The 17,256-nt window shown below is 43.7% G+C and overlaps 2 protein-coding genes across 11 annotated transcripts in view; one reads left to right on the top strand and one right to left on the bottom strand.

Moving 5' to 3' along the window:
• OGFOD3 (2-oxoglutarate and iron dependent oxygenase domain containing 3) overlaps window positions 1-16,992 on the bottom strand; it is a 90,915-nt gene extending 73,923 nt beyond the window's left edge. The window contains exons 1-4 of one of the 9 annotated variants that reach the window (XR_006275721.1): window positions 16,274-16,790; window positions 13,276-13,493; window positions 3,516-3,591; window positions 2,035-2,077 (exon numbers count right to left, since the gene is read on the bottom strand). Coding sequence is in view for 8 of the 9 variants with exons in the window: in XM_043497422.1 (XP_043353357.1) it covers window positions 2,035-2,077; window positions 3,516-3,591; window positions 13,276-13,493; window positions 16,274-16,503 (567 nt within the window). In the remaining variant the exon portion in view is untranslated. Of the gene's footprint in view, window positions 1-2,034; window positions 2,078-3,515; window positions 3,592-13,275; window positions 13,494-16,273; window positions 16,797-16,859 lie in introns of those variants that run through there. The other 8 variants (XM_038371499.2, XM_043497422.1, XM_043497420.1 and 5 more) reach the window with 8 other exon arrangements.
• A 14-nt stretch (window positions 16,993-17,006) lies between these two features.
• The window catches only part of HEXD (hexosaminidase D), a 28,487-nt gene continuing 28,237 nt past the window's right edge, over window positions 17,007-17,256 (top strand). Inside the window, exon 1 of one of the 2 annotated variants that reach the window (XM_038371489.2) lies at window positions 17,007-17,141. The gene's annotated coding sequence lies outside the window, so the exon portion shown is untranslated. Of the gene's footprint in view, window positions 17,223-17,256 lie in introns of both variants that reach the window. The other variant, XM_038371486.2, reaches the window with a different exon arrangement.

The raw sequence follows: 17,256 nt of genomic DNA on the forward strand, positions 1-17,256 counted from the left end.
ACTGGAACTGTATGATTGAATCATATTACACAGAAACAGACATCCAACAGAAAGAAACCTATATCCAGCAACTACTCATAAAAAGGATGGACAGAAATGGGATACAGGAGGAAAACAAGTATTACTCCAAGCTTTTCCTTGCTTTGACTAAAACAAGACAAAATGAAGTCATTTATTCAGTAGTTAATCAAACTATTAATTTTGTAGCTACAACTATATTTCTACACTGCAAAGGACAAAGACAAATCCATAGATCTGAGACAGACATGATGATCCGAGTGCTTATGTAATTCACACACCTCCTTGGGTATGGTGTTCTGCCCCATCTAGTGGCACCCAGACCACTTAGAGAGAGAGTTAAATGAGTCTGCTCTACAGCTTTAGCTAAGAGCAAATTGGCTTTTAGCTCTTGTGGTAGAGCCTCATGCACTAGGCTCCAGAGGTCCCCGGTTCGATCCTGCCTGCTGACGACTGGAGTCTGTTGGCATTACATTGAAACAAAGTCTGCCTGAAAAATAAAGGAATCTTTGGTAAACATATCTTGCATTTCCACAGGTCTTGTACGTCACTCCATCTGTGCAAGGATTGCGGCTGGAGAGTTGTGTCACATGGTTAGTAAGAGAAACTGAAGGGAAAGTAAACTGGGATTACAAACAGCTGAAAAAAGAGTCAGGAAAAATAAAGGGTACAACAGCCAAAAGTAGCATAAACTGCAGGAAAAAGCAAACGGTATTAGTAGTCTGAGTAAATAAGGGCTTTTTTTTAAAATTTAACATTTAACTCCTTCCCCTCCTAACTTCTCTATTACTCTTCCAAAACCTAGCCAATGTGTATTGCCAAAAAACAAGAGTCTTCTTCCATTTCTGCAGAGGCAGGTCACAATCTACTTTCTCCAAACCTGGGGGACAGAGAACTCTTCCCAGATGACAGGTTTCAGAGAAGCAGCCATGTTAGTCCATATCCGCAAAAAGAAAAGGAGGACTTGTGGCACCTTAGAGACTAACAAATTTATTTGAGCGTAAGCTTTCGCGAGCTACAGCTCACTTCATCGAATGATGTGAGCTGTAGCTCACGAAAGCTTACGCTCAAATAAATTTGTTAGTCTCTAAGGTGCCACAAGTCCTCCTTTTCTTCTTCCCAGATGAGTGGTTGTTCTCCATGGGGTTTTGGGGCAGTCCTCATTAAAGGACTGCTATACTGAGGCCTCCTAGGAATAGACTTGGACCCATGATTTAGAAACAATTTTTGTTCGTGTGTCTCATTTCCCTCATTGCTTACCGACAAGGATATCTGCATGAAAATGACAGAAGAGTTTCTCAAAATTCTATCAGCTCCTTGCGCATTTCCTTTCTAGTCCTAATTCAGCAGAAGACGAAAGCAGGTGCTTAGCTTAACTTTAAGCAGGCATGTAGTCATACCAGGCTTTAACAATCAAATCATTATCTACCACAAACTGGGATGTCACAGACTACCAATATAGGTGGGGAATAAGCAGCCAACTCTTCAGAACTAAAGATTCTACTCCTCACACAAATATGCTGAGGAATAAAGAGGGAGGGAAGAGAAATGAAAGGAAGTGTACATCAAAGGAAGAGAATTGTTTTTAAACAATGTTTTTCAAAAGGTCTTCTTGAGGCACCAAATATGTGTTTCATGTTACCTCAAAACTGATCTAAGTTTATTTTAGAGGCACAGTTTTGAAGAACCAGGAGTCAGAAATCAATGCACCACTGCTGTAGTTAATAGCATCCATGTCCATAGCATACTACCATGCACCAGACTGCAGAGTATAGCATAGGTGTTATATTTACAAACTGAACAACAGGGAATGAGTAAGTTATAATGGAAATGCCATGATCTTTACTACTGAGAAAGACCAACATTTCCATGAGGAGATCCTGTCAAATCAGCATGGAAACCAGAGAAATTATCCATTCTACTTCCTCCCCTTGCCCCTTCCCAAAAATGCATTTAAAACCTGAAAATCTTGCCTTGACAACAGAAGAATGTAAAAGGAAACAGGATGCTGCTCACCCCTCCATCAGATCCTCCTAAGGACAGTCCCCTCTCCGCTATTCTGCAGGTGAAACAACAGTCTCAAATTAGAACTACAGCCAGACCTCTTTGTCCTTAAAAATATAATTTACAATGTACAGCTGTTGGATAAATATTAGCCAACACAACACATTTAATGTGCATTGGTGAAGAGAGTTGTCATTTGCTTGAAATCCTTATGATCTTGCAGTTACAAGTCACAAGCAGGCAAATAAACCCATGACATCAAGAAGGGTAGAACACTTGCTTACAAGAAGGCGGCTGCAATGTGCTTCTCAGCCCTCTTGCGGGAATCCCAAAGACGCTTATAAAAAATTTTTTAAAAACCTGGCTTCCAAAGATATCCTGCCAAACAGGACTAATGTGAAGAGGCCTATATTTCGATTCTAAGGGCAATAATACAAAATCTCTACATTATACTGGTGTATCAAAAACAAGAGACCAGAATTTGAAAGGGATGAACCTTTGACTTGGCTGGTGAACAAGCCATTACAATATGTGAGGACTGGAATCTATACTAATTGTGCATCAGCATGGGGCTGGGAGACTTAAAGCTATGTCTACACTACAGACCTTAGAGCGGCACAGTTAGACCACTACAGCTGTGCCACTGTATGGTCTCCCATGAAGCTGCTCTATGCTAGTGGGAGAGAGCTCTCTTTGCCGGCATAGTTAAACCACCCCCCACAAGCAGCAGTAGCTACGTCAGCAGGAGAGCGACTCCCACCGACATAATGCTGTCCACACCAGCACTTTTGTTGGTGAAACTTACATCAGATGCGGGAAAGGGAGGGGGAGTGTTTTTTCACACCCCTGACCGACACATGTTTTACTAACAAAAGTGCTAGTGTTGACATAGCCTTAGAAGCAATGTTCTCAGTCAACCCATAGTTTATAATACAGACCACATCAATCAGACAGCCCCTAGTGTTTGGTTACTGAAAGCAATTGGTATTCAGTTAGGCTATTCACCTGCCTAGCTGTGTCAAGTTGAAGCATCTCTTAGCACTTGACCACAGCACTGCACTTTGGAGTCATAGAGGAAGCCATCTGCCTTACTGCATTTTGTTAGCTCTAGCTCATAGCTCACAGCAGTTCATAGCTACTACTATGCACAGAAAGGAGATAGGGTTACAAAAAATGGGGGAAAGTCTGATTGGGAACAATGGAGCAAATGAAAATCTCTAATTCAATCCAGGACAATCCCATATTTCCTTCCACTGGGATACGAGTCTTCCAACCTCCAATGAATAAGACAGAGAGTCTGTCCCAGATGACTAGAGCAGCCAGTTCCAAAATAGAAAAAGACTTTGGAAAAGATTTTAGCACCCTGAACTGTTAGCTTTCGTCCTCAGCTAATGGCCTCTGCACCAATGACATGCTGTAAACTCTTTCAATGTAATCCCACTTGCCTCTAGTCCAATGCGACGAAGGTAATTTAAGGCTAAAAGAAAAATTACCTACGGATTCTTTCAGCTTCCTCCCTGGTAATTACTGCGTCCGTTATGCCTCTTCCACACTTTCTAGGAGTGCACCCTGGAGATGGACGATAAAAGATACATTACAAAGAAGCACACACTGAATCTCAATATCCCACCTGCCAATTTCTGTTCCTTGAAAGAAAAAATTTGATAGGATAAAAATATTTTGAAAACAGATTTCTTGACGTGATTACTACCACCTACCTTATATAGTTAAAACTAAAACCAATCCAAATTTACATTTCATTTTGAGTCCTAGTTCTCATACATGAGCAAGATATTTGGGTTAAATACAATGCAAGGGAATGCCACGCCCTTAAAAATAAACTATTACAATTAGACATGAAAACAATTCCTGGAAACATTTATTTTTCTCCTAGGTTTCTGTAAAAACAAGCTTGTTAAAAATAAAAATAAAGGTTTACACATTGACCTATGTCACTTTACTAATCTATCAAAATAAACAGATTCGGTGCAGTCTGAGATTAAGACTTTATGCCAGAGAAGTTAGCCTTTGTTTAGAATGGTATGGGTCAGGTATAACTGTATCAGAAACACTGTACTTCATCCCTGTATGCATGAAATAAGAAGTGGGAAACATATAATGACCTCTCACTTCTGGCCAAGGGCAGAATTAAAGAAGGCAAAGATTACCGCTTGCATAATCGTCCTTGGAACACAGAAAGATATTGGCTGACCTGGCCCCACATGCAGCATTTCAGCCCACAGGCAAGCAGGGTCAAAGAATACAAGATAGTTCAGGGTCTGGCAGTTCTAAACAAGCCTTTCATCTCATGTCAACAGTTCAAATCCAGCCTTGGTCTGAAACAGTTTACTATCCAATGACCTATGTGCTATGGGTTTGTCATTTCAGAGCAGTTTCTAGTCGATGACCATCCCAAATCACAACACACCACCACAATTAGCGCCGTAGAAATTATTATTTGTATTATCCTATGCCTATGAGGATGGACCAGGACCCCACTGTACAAACGCAGAACAAAAAGATGGACCCCGCCCCAAGGAGCTTACAATCTAAGTAATTCGCAGTCTCAACAGAAAGGCCAGGGACTGAATTGCCATGGGGAGCAAACTAGCCCCGTGCAAGTAAAGGGAGGGCCCACCAGTCCACCTCTCCCGGAAGAATGACGACTGCCACACAGGGCTGTGGAAGTGAACTATATTAGGATGCAGAGGATGGAGTGCATACCAGCTGAATCTTGCAACACTATTTAAGAGATACAGCTTCAGGACTGGCCTTAAGCAACTCTGCAATCAACCCCATGCTAAGTTCTTGGTGGTAAAGAGTTCTAAATACTCTTCGTGATCTGAGAAGCCAGCTCATGAAATGATGTGAGATGATAGTAACCATCCCTTCCCTCCCAGCTGCATGGAAGTGTGCCAGAATGTCAGAAGGCAAGCAATGAAGGGTAGGGAGAAAAAGACAAACTCAAGAATAGAATCATGGAGAAGAGGCAGGACGCATAATTCCCAGGCCTTAGGTGCCCTAATTGCATTTATAAGAGTAACTGTTCAAGAAGGCATCTCCATTGCCTGACAAAGTACCAGAAAGGGCACAACTGGAACATTGAAGACTATCACCTCCATCAGCTCTGCAATTTTATACTGCGTGCATGTGAACCAACTATTCAAGTAATTGCCCTTTGCTGCTATGTGAGAGCAAAGAGCTACAAAGCGAGACAGAGAATACAGGAGACCTGGGGATACAGCTTCAAATTACATGGCAAATAACCTTTAAAATCCACTTCTGCAGAATACGGCAATATAAAAGTTAGAAAGAGAAGCCAGCACTACAAATCTCGTACACTCTTTATCTAGTAGTCCTTGAGGAATCACAGATGTCCAATCCAGAGTCGCTTCAGGGCAGGAATAACAACTAAAATGTACTGTAAGCCACAGAGTCCTTGAAACTTGGCATTTTATAGATTTTTTTTTTTTTTTTTTTTTGCAGGGGCAGGGAGGGTAATTATAAAGCAATAGAAAAGCCTAGATCCACTTATTTGCTGACATCTGCCAGTATGCTTACTGCTTGTCAACAGAGTTCTCTCAGATGACTATTTACTCACCAGAGCACAAAAAGGTGCCAGGGGAAGGGAAAGCACTTCTAAAAAATCAGTTAATGCATCTATGCAATCCAAAAAACAAAATCAGGCAAACTGTGAACAGCAGCAAGCAAGAACAGATGACCACAAGGCAATGGGAACGAGAGGCAACTGGCACAGCAAAAAGGCATTACAAAACTCCTCTCCCCACCTTGGTGAGAAATAGCTACATCTGTCCGCCTTCTGGGCCTATTTCAAAGTCCAGCCATTTCTCCAAGGCTTAGAGGAGAGAAAGAAGCAAGGAGGGATGTGGTTGGTGGGCAGGGTGGGCTATTGTTTTCCTCCAGTTGTTAATTTTTTATTACTATTTTCTTGTTTGGGGATAAGAGGAGGCTGCTGGTTTTATGATTTGTTTCAAATATCTGTCAGAGGCACCTGAAGCCCTGAATAGTAGATTGCATGTATACACACAGTTTCTTCCCCTCACTCACACACACGCACGCACTCTGCTCTCTTCAATGATCAATCAGATCAATCACAGACCTGTTTTTCCTGAACAATCATCATCCTCATGGCTCAGTACTTCCTGCTTACCCCCATCAACCATCTCTCTCCGCATTGTCCAAAAAAAAGATTTTTTTTCCCTCTAAATCAAAAACAGTAAAAATTAAGTAGACAGGCCCAGTAACAAATCCCTGGGAAAGAACATCTGACCAGATTACAAACCAGAATGATTAATAGCGTGCTCCATGAGTATTCAACAATAAATCACCAAATCTGCTGGACGATTCATACTCCAAGAATTAAATAATCAATTATTTGGGAAGCATCAGGGGAATTAGACTACAAGAATGGTCAGTGTGCACTGCTCATAATGCAATGCCAGCAAAGAACCTTGCACTGCAGCAGGAATGTATCAAAGACTGTGCTTAGCTACTACACCAAAGGAATTGTCTGCATCAGTTTTCTCCCATTACCCCCATAGGTTAATAGGGAGAAAAACAGGATCCAAGACCATCACTAAGCAGAAATTACAGTGTTTCGCATCCGAAGAGAATGTTCAATATGAACTACTAGGACCGAGCAGGCCATAAAGAGCACTCAGTAGTAATGCCAATCACAGGCATTCAAAATAATCGCAAGTTTTTGTTTTTTAAAGAAATACATTGAGTCAAGTTTTCAAGATCTTCCCTGAAATCAGGAAGGCTACAAATTTACCTTTTTTCTTTAAAAAATGCTGAAATTTTCACACAATCACTTGACTCTAGGAACTGAGGACTTTCAGAATACCAAATACTGCGAGACTTGTGTATTTCCAACTCTCATGATTTTATCACATCAGGTCTGAGTGGGTGCCCTACAGCCTCAATTTGTAACAAACCTGTAAACCAAAACCCTTTTTTGCCTGCCCAGCCCCAAAAGACACAAGAATTCTATGTTGCAGTGTTTTTAAGAGGCAGCTAAAAAGGGACTGAATTTTGGTTCCCAGAACTGTTGGTGTAAACTACTAGGCACTTTATTTTTAACAGGCTGAACCACACAGAACCGTCACTGAATCTTTTTGCAACAATTACCACCAATAATACCTTGGATAATATCAGGTTTCAGAGTAGCAGCCGTGTTAGTCTGTATCCGCAAAAAGAAAAAGGAGTACTTGTGGCATCTTAGAGACTAACAAATGCATCCCATGAAGTGAGCTGTAGCTCACAAAAGCTTATGCTCAAATAAATTTGTTAGTCTCTAAGGTGCCACAAGCACTCCTTTTTTTTCCTCTTGTATAATATATGTTCCAAGTGGTAACTGTAGCTCCAATACACCAGTGGTGAAGGAAATAGAAGCCACAGGAAGAATGACTGAGCATGAAACCTGGAAATTCAGGGAGTAGAACTTGATTGTTGAACTAGAGAACAGGATTGAAAGCCATAGGCCAAGGGGAAAAGATGGATCTTGAGTCGGGATTTTAAGGAGAGTCTGGAGGACAACTGACCACAGAAGAGCTGGGAGGCTTTTCCAGATGGGAAAAACTGCCTGAGGGTGAGGGGAGGTGGGAAGACCTTCCACCTACCACAGAGAGAATTAGTCTGGTACTGGAGGAGCAACGAAAAAACAAATCTGCAGGTAAGAGGAGTTGAGATTCAAGAAACAGAAAGACAGAAGTTGGTGAATCAGGATTTAGCAAAAGCACAGAATAGGAGATGACGACACGAATAAGAGCTTTGACAAAAGAGTGATCAAGACAGAGCTGGATGCTGAAGGTATTCTGAAGGTTACAAAGATTCACAAGCCTGGATGTAAGCAATATAAAGATATTTCAGGAGTAAGTCAATCAGCTAGGCCCTGACAGTAAGAGATGAACACAAGATGTGAATTTAGGCAGGAGCAGAGGGTGGAGCTGGTTTGTTTGAAGATTATTTTATCAATTAGAAAGGTCCCACTTTTGGACACAGATGCACTGTAAATGGGAACACTTACAGACAGATTTTAAAATATACTGATATTTTCAACTTCTACCTCGCCCTCTCCTACTCCAGATTCTGTTCTTTATTCTAAACCAAATTCCTTTACTTCTGTTAGTTTTCCTAGAGAAAATTTTCATAGAAAGCTGGTTTCACCTTCACAATGAAATTAGAAATGGGGGGGGGGGGGGTAGTTTCACAGGGTTTCAAGTATCACTAGGTATACTGCATCCAGTTGATACAAAGACATTCAGTGATATACTATCAGCATCACAGCTTTAAAACTGCAAGCTGCATGCTCTCTCTGAAAAGGATCAAGAAGAACATATCAAGATACTCAACAAGTCAGAGAGACACAGCAATCACACAACCTATTCGGCATGCTGGAGGAAGATAGAACGTACTCAACACCATAGAGCTAGTCAGACCTCCTACACCTTTCTTTTTATCTGAAAAGCTATATGCCTGGGCACCATACAATGAAGAGGGTGTGGTTACTAGGGAATTCTCCCAGGAGCAAGTTCATACGTCACAAAGTTCAACTGTCGCAATCTATCTCAGAGCAACATAGCAAGAGGGAAAGATGGCTAGGATGACATTCCTGTAACAATACTTGCAGCTAGTTGCTGGATCTTCTGATTCTACTGGTCACACACTTCCCGTCTGCCTTTCTGTATCCTCTCCTCTAGCCTCTGGATGATGTCACATTGAAGTTACGACCTGGACCTGCTTCATCACTGACAGGGAGAAGTACCATTACAACACAAAAAGCAATCCACACAGATGGTTTATCAATAGAACCATGACCACCACCATAACTTTAGAGTGAAAAAGCACACTTTGAGGTGGCATAAGAGGTTTGCATGCATAATTTAAAATGCAGACCATAATTCCTATGATCATGATGCACCACATCTTATTCCCTAAATACAGAAAGCCAGGAGCTCATCCTCTGACAAGCAATGCTCTGATCTTCACTACTATGCAACAGTCAGGAATAAACTCTAAGCTGTGCGACGCCAATTACAATATCAACTGAAGCAGGCTGGAAGCACAATGCTTTAAAACCCATTATAATGGCTCAAAATCCAGTGCCGGAGGCCTTCGTGTGAGTTTCCTATTGTTGTCACATTGGATGCAGGAATTACCACTGCAAGTGCTGAAAACTCCAAGCTATGGTGTACTAGTCTGGATGCCGAAACTACATTTGCAGAAACCTAGGCCAGCATCTGAATGTTCAACTTTATTTGAATCTTTACATGGATTTTAGGTAAACTTTGGAAAGTCGGCCTAAAATATTTACTTATTTGCAAGAACTTAAATCATTGTTAAAGGCAGGGATATTCAGCACATTTGTAGCCACTGATGACAGCAGATGACAGACCATTATGTTATTTGTATATACTTCATGAAATTCAACCTCAAATATTTAATAGCAACAGTTTCCTTCCTTGGCTCCAATAATAAATAAAAACATAATTTAAAGCAAAAGCTAAGAAGTAAAATTATAGCCACCACTCTGCTTTTGCATTTTAAGACAGAGTGAAAAAACACAGTAGCCTCATTTTTCAGAACCAGCACCTCCCGATTTATGGACAACAACTCCAGACTCTCCATGTTTACCTCCAAATACCTCCAGCTTTCCCTGTGCCATTTCTCCAAAATCCCATCAAAACCAGTACCTACTTTATTGTCTCTCTTTCAAATAGCCAAGGAGCAATGCAGAGGCACTGTATACAGCCCATTAGGAAAGATGTACACTTTTCTGAACTATGCTTCAAGCAACCCTTGTGGCAGTGGAGTTCAAAAACAGCCAGGTTGTAGTTATCTATGCAGGTTACTCCCTCAAATACAGCTGATTATATCTTTGTGTTCTCAACTCATTATGGCAGAAAGAGGAAGTATAGTCCCTATCTGTAACTGACTGGTTTGAAACAATTTGGGAGGTTACAACACTGGAAAAGTTAACTTACTGTGTCAAAGACAAATTCACTATTATGCACGATGAGCAACTTTTTTTGGGTCTGGTGCAAAAGAACTCCTAACTGGCTATGTCCATAAGAAACGCTAACTTTAAGTAGATCTAAGATCTATGAAATAGAAAACAGAAATAGAAAAATAGATCTAGTGGCTCGCTGGTTGATATCCATATACTTTTAATGGTCACTGGATGTGTGTATGAGCGCTTTGGATAAGCAATGGCAAATAAGTGAATGCCTCATACAAGTAATGAACAAGAGACCCAGTCAGATTTTGTTCCACAATGAAACAAAACAAGGGTGGAACAGGCTAGTTTTAATGTAAAGAAAGAGCTAGCAATAGTGGTTTGCTCCATTTCTGGGCTTCTGAGTGGAGGCTGAGTGTTTGCAATTGCTGTTAGGCTATGATCAGAGGTCAGACAGTATCAAAACTGATCACTTTAACAAATGAGGATTTTTATTGATGGTTCTTCTGCTATATCTCAACATTGGATTAAAAGAACCTACGGGTTCTTCTACAAGAAACTGTGCCAAGCCTCCACAGAACGCTGCCAGGCTGAGAAACCCAAGAGGGCTGCAACTGGACTCAACACCAGAGGGCAATAACCTTCATCTTCTTAACTCTTCCCTGAATCTGCACTTCAAAAATTATGACAATTGACGGTTCTGTGCTCAGGGATTTTACATGCTACTACTGCTGGCTCTGGATGGACTTATAGTTCTATTTTTCTGCCCAATTACCCTCTTAAAAAATAAGCTTTTTTTTTTTTTAAATCAAGACCCAGAAGATACCCCTGACCAAGTCTGTGTCCTTTTTAACAGCAAGGGCTGGGAGCATTTTGGAAACAAGCAGCTAAACCTAGAGAAGAGGGGGAGGGACAAGGATGGAAATGCCCTTGCATCACTCAACCTCTTAAGACAAATTATGTTGATGTGCTGCAAGAGGGAACTCATCCAGTTTTCCTGAGCTGGAAGGATGGTGACTGCTGGGACTGGGGGACAGGAGTGTAAAGATAAAAGCCATTGGAACATTGTAAATACTACTGTTGAGGCATCAAACAGTGATGCAGGGAGGAGCTAACTTCTGGCAAACAGCCAAAAGGAGCAAATGTTAGGCTGAAGCAGAACGAAACAGTTAAGATATAAAGTACAGTTTCCAGCAAACTACTCAAAGCTCTGGAGCTGAATCCAACTTGGCAGCACACCTGGCTAAATGTAATCATCCTTTTTCTGAGTCACTAAGCTACCTGCAAACTACCTTTGGAATGACAGCAGCTTTCTGGCCTTGACACAGTAAAGCATGGAATATATTTCTTTAATCATGTCAACATCACCCCTTTGTGGAGACCAAGCAAAAGACAAGAGCTGACCAACCCACAAAATTCAATACACATCACAATATAAATTGAATTATCTTGTTAATAAAGCAGGTGTTTGGAAAAACATCAGATACCACAGGTGATTTCTTGAAAACATAGCATATAGGGCCAGATTTTTAAAAAGTAACCACTTACAGGTAAAAAAAAATAAATAAATAAAGTGTTATAGGTGAAGAGAGATATAGCATCTAATAGCCCAGAAACGAAGAGAAAAGTTTGCTTTACCCAGTTTAGAATGGCTCTAATGTAGCTCCAAAGCTACTCTCCTTTTATGTGATTGGCTCTGCACCTAGAAAGACATCATCTGGGCTGAATAATTAAAATCATAATACAAAGCTAAATGTGTACAGAACTAGTCCATAAGGCAGGAGTATCTACGGTCAGTGCTGCGAGGGGAAGCAGAATCCTGGCAATTTTTCTTTCTTCCTTATGCTCTGTAGGGTTCTACCCCCCGGTTAAATGTAATAGCCGACTAGATTACCTAGACACCAGAATCAAATACAAACTCAAGGGCAGATTAAGCCCCCAGGCTGAGAAACTCCTCTGGCAGGTGAATGGGGTGGGATTGCTGGCCAGCAAAAAATAATCAGATGAATAAAAATAATTTGAGTCCAGCTCCAGCTCACTCACAGTTATTGAGCTTGAAGCAAAAATGACTGCATTAAATTCTCTACCCTGCATTATGCAGGAGGCCAGACTAAATGGTCCCTTTTAGTGATGAGATCTATGAATTAGGAAAGTATTTTCATATATCCAGAGCCAAGAAGTTTCTCAACCCAGCAAACTTCTCCAGCGGGGATCTACAGTATAGGGTTTTCTTTGAACCTGGGGAGATGGAATAAATCCAAAAAGAGCAGCATCTACAGGTGTAATGGGCCACACCAACCATGCCAAAATTCCACAGCAACAGATGCTGTGGGAACTACATAGCCCCGGAGCGTGCATCATGCTTAGTTTGAGAGTCACAGGAATCATCTAACCTTGCCACAGTGATTACGTTTCAGATCAACAATGCCCAGATTGGCACCTAAGTATTTAACACCAAGGGGAGATCAAAAGCTTATTCACACATCCCTGGGAGTGCCACTCAGAGCCTGAGCAGAAGACAGTATGAACTTTCCCCATTTCCCAAGGAATCCCAGAACTCATAAGTCACTTTGCTATACCACATACCCCCAAGGAGAGGGAAATCTCACTATCTCTAGAAGCTCCATCACCAGGAACCCAAAGTAACCATAAGTGGATGGGGAAATAGGTAGCTAGTTGAGGGAAAGCAGTCTCCGGAGCTGGACCTATTACCTGGAAGGGGATGTGTAACCAGAGACAGAACCCACATGCCTACTGCATTTGGTAGTGACAATAGCAAAGCTATGTTTTTATTATCAGTGACGACCTTGAAGGGGAAACTGGCTCCTAACTATGGTACATAAGCACATGATTCTGGAAACAACCTGTATCAGAAGTTGGTGCCTGTGTGATTACTATGTGCTCACAGTGCAGGCAGTACCCAGAATTAGGTCCATTATACATCCTGAATTGTATTTACAAACTCCCATTAGAGGAGTCAGCAGAGCAGGAAAAGGAATGAGAAATTGATTTAGTAGGGAGTTCAATTTCACACTGCCCTAATGAAGCAGTTTGGGGTGGAGAAGGTGCACGGAAAGACAGCAAAGTGCTTTTGGAACCAGAAGGTCCTGGAGTGATACAAGAGACTTGAGCATTTGGAAAGTCAAGGAACATGTGAGTTATGATGAGGTACATGCTACAGAGAGAGGTGGGTATTAGGGACTCCAGTGGAAATGAGGCCAGCCTGCTGTGGCACCAGAGGACTGCCCTACCCCACGACACTCATGTACAAATACCTTCAAATCTTTTATGACTGTCATAGTCCTCGGAGCAGGGAACCTCAATGAATCTGTCCTGCAGACTTTCGCTGAAATGAGCCAGAACCTCGGCGACCCCATCTTCGCTGACCAAGTAGCTCCAGCTCAAGAGGCTAATGAGGACAGCAGAGGAGACTAGGAATGCAACTTTCAGCCACTTCCTCCGTGATTCTTGGTGGGCTCTGCTTTTCCTCACACTAAGAACAGAACACAGATAAATCCCTGTGTAAACAAGTAACAATCTTATATACCCTTCTGCGCTGCAGTGATCATAAGCTGGATGAACATTCCCAGCCCTGTATCAACAAGCTGTGATAAGTAGGGCCCTACCAAATTCACACCCATGAAAAATGCATCATGGATGGTGAAATCTGGTCTTTTGTGTGCTTTTACCCTGTACTATACAGATTTCATGGGGGAGAACAGTGTTTCTCAAATTGGGGATCCTGACCCAAAAGGAAGTTGTGGAGGGGTTTCACAAAGTCATTTTAGGGGGGTCACAGTATTGCCACCCTCACTTCTGCACTCCTTCAGAGCTTTTTTTTTTTCAGGCACTCAGCTCTGAAGACAGCACCTCCCGTAGCAGCAGCGCAGAAGTAAGGGTGGCAATACCATACCATGCCATGCATCCTTACTTTTGTGCTGCTGATAGCGGTGGCTCTGCCTTCAGAGCTAGGCTCCCAGCCAGCAGCTGCTGCTCTTCAGCTGTCCAGCTCTGAAGACATCTCTGCCGCCAGCAGCAGCACAAAAGTAAGAGTAGCAGTACCGCAACCTCCGCCCCCCATAGCAACCCTGTGACAAGACCCCCCCTCCGCTCCCAGCTGGACTCCTTTTTGGGTCAGGACCCCTACAATTGCAACACTGTGACATTTCAGATTTAAATAGCTGAAATCATGAAATTTATGATTTTTTAAAGCCTATGATTGTGAAATTGACCAAAATGAACCATGAATTTGGTAGGGCCCTAGTGAGAAGGCTGCAGATTCTTAACATAAGTACATGCGAGTATCTGGGCTCACGCCAGACTTGGAAGGATTATTAATTTTTCTTATTTGTTTTAAATCCATTCCTGATTTTTTTAATGATCAATTTAAAGTCTTCCCCCCCCCCCCCCCCGCATTTCCATCAATCAGAGTCTGTTTCCAGAGAAACCAGCAGGAGTTACCAGAACTCTTGTAAACTGTAGATGCTCAGAGCTGCACATGGAGCTTTGTCATCCCTGATCCTTAAGACTTTAGGATCTAACACTCCCCTGAAACCTGTTTTATGTTAGCTTTAGAGGTGGGAAGGACTTAAAAGAGGCCTGCAATATAATATAAATGCTATTTATTCCAGCAGCAGTGTTGCACGCCCCCACTAGCCAGATTTAGGGCCCAATTCTGCAGTCCTCACAGAGACAAAATTCCCCACTTGCTTTGACAGGAGTTGCTTGCATCTAAGGGCTGCATGATTCAGCCCTGCTAAAGGAGGAAACTCAGCACAAACAGATAAAAGTGTCCTTCTTATTCCTTTTCTGGCTTCCAAAGAAAAGGTGCATTACTTGTTCTCTTTCCCCTGCAAAACTGCCCAAGCATGCACCAGGCTTTGCCATCACAGCCACTAGGAGGCCCTGCTAAAATGCAGAGCCAGAATAATGGAGCAAAATAGTATTTTTTAATCCTCTCTGCATTCCAGTGGTCTAGGATTCCAAACCATTTTATTGTGTGTTTTCAGAAACATTTGGCTCCTCTCTAAATCACAATGAAACTGTAAAAATGGCAATTAATTTACCTTACTCTTAACAGGCAGAACTTGGCTTTCCAACAGGGGCCTTGCCAAGAGGAAGACAAAAAATCCAGAAGAAAATAAATCCATTTAATCTATTTTTCCCCCCCAACACACACATATTTAAGATGAAGGAAGAAAAAAAATGGAGTAGCTCCCTCCCTTTGCATCTGCCTCACCCCCATTTTACCTAGACATTTAGTTTTTATTGCTAAGCAAGCAGGAACAGCGGAGTGCCATTTAAAGTAGGGGGGCATAAATATCCCCCACATTTGAACCTTCTCTTCCCCTCTCAGGCATCTTCCCCCACCAGTAGCCTGACCCTCCTGGCCCATGAACCCTTACACCCACCCCTTACAAATTTGAGCGACTGGCACTGCAACACCTATACTTGAACAGGGTCACAGTACCACTCAGGTCTGGCCATTATGACATATGTCACGATGGCATTTGCCGATTTGCACATTTAACTATGCAATGGTGTTTTGAATGGAATAACATGTGCATAACATTATTGTCTATACATAACACTAAAAGCCAACCCTTCCCCTTCCCTCCCCCGCTCTCCTGCTGGTAATAGCTCACCTTATCTGATCACTCTTGTTACAGTGTGTATGGTAACACCCATTGTTTCATGTTATCTGTGTATATAAAATCTCCCCATTGTATTTTCCACTACATGCGTCCTATGAAGTGAGCTGTAGCTCACGAAAGCTTATGCTCAAATAAATTTGTTAGTCTCCAAGATGCCACGAGTCCTCCTTTTCTTTTTGTGGATACAGACTAACATGGCTGCTACTCTGAAACCTAATAAAAACAGGTACAAATATCCAATGGATGGGGTGCTGCCCCTTCCTGACCTGTTATTTGGGGAACAGTACTTCTCTTACAAAACTTACTACAGGTAACAAACATTAGGTAAAGTCTCAATGAACCATCTGAACCCTTCGCAAAGGTCAAGTTTCACAAATCAAATTTTAGTTTTGCTAACAATTTTGAATACAGGAATAAATGTCAGCTATCATGAAGATTCAGGGGTAGTATTACCGGTATTCTGAACACCTGTACGGCCTTCATGAACACAGCATGGCTTAGATCTGGGCTGCCCAATCTTTCCCCAGAGGAGCTGTTAAGAGAAAGACTGCCCCACGAGGGAGGGTGCTCAGGTCTGTAGGATGCAAGCCTGGGACACAGCTTCAAAGCCCTGCTCTCCCTGTGTAATGGTGGGAAGTCACTTGGCCTCTCTGTGCGTCGGTTCCCCATCCCTACAAATGGGACAGCAGCCCCCTTCCCCAGCTCCCCGGGGTGTGCTGAGGAGCCAGGCACTGGGGAGCGGGAGGCTGCGTGGCGCTCGGGCGCTCTGCTGATGGGGGCCCCGACGTGCCAGGATGGGCAGCTCCCTTTGCAATGGTGCCAGCTCCCCGCGGGGCCAAGCGGCGGCATGGGGCGGTTTTAATGCCACATCTCTGCCGCCGGGGTCGCGGCGCCCCGCACAGCAGCCCCCTGCAGAGCCGCCAGGCAGCGCGGGGCCTGGGCCCTGCCGGCGGAGCAGCCAGGCGGCGAGTCCCGGGAGCCTTCATCCCTCGCGGCTCCCTCCTGCCCGGGCCCTTCCCATGATCGGGCCCCCGCATCCCGCCCCCCGCCCGGGGCAAGTAGGGGCGGGGCGCGGAGCCCCAGCCACGCAGCGAGCGGCGCTAACGGGCACCAGGGGCGTATCCCGGGGCTGAGGGGACGGCGGCCCGCCCCGCCCCGCCCCGCCCCCTTGCGGGGAAACCGCCGGGCCCCTCGCCGGAAGGTACCTGCTGACGCGCCTCCGCTCCCCCCTGTCCGCCCAGGTCCCCGCGCTGGCCCCGCCGCTCTCGGCAGCCTTGGGCCCCGCGCGCCTCTGCGGAGCCATCGCGCTGCGGGCGCTGTCGCTACCCGGAACCCCGGACTAACCGCCCGCACGAGGAGACCGGAGCGATGCGCTCCGGCAGCCACTGCTGAGGCTAGAGGGCAGGGCCGAGCAATCCAGACCAGAAGCCGATCAGACTAGAGCAATCCACGCCGGTGTCGCTGGGTGATCGGGCAGGCCAGGAAAGGCAAGTCGATAGGACCAGTCCATGTCAGAGCGATGAGCGGAACAGGCCTAAGCGATCTATACCAGAATGACAGAACAGGAGGTATGCAGGTTCATTGAGAGACAGACCAATGCAA

The sequence above is a fragment of the Dermochelys coriacea genome, chromosome 14 (assembly GCF_009764565.3).
Source record: "Dermochelys coriacea isolate rDerCor1 chromosome 14, rDerCor1.pri.v4, whole genome shotgun sequence".
Lineage (NCBI taxonomy): Eukaryota > Metazoa > Chordata > Testudines > Dermochelyidae > Dermochelys > Dermochelys coriacea.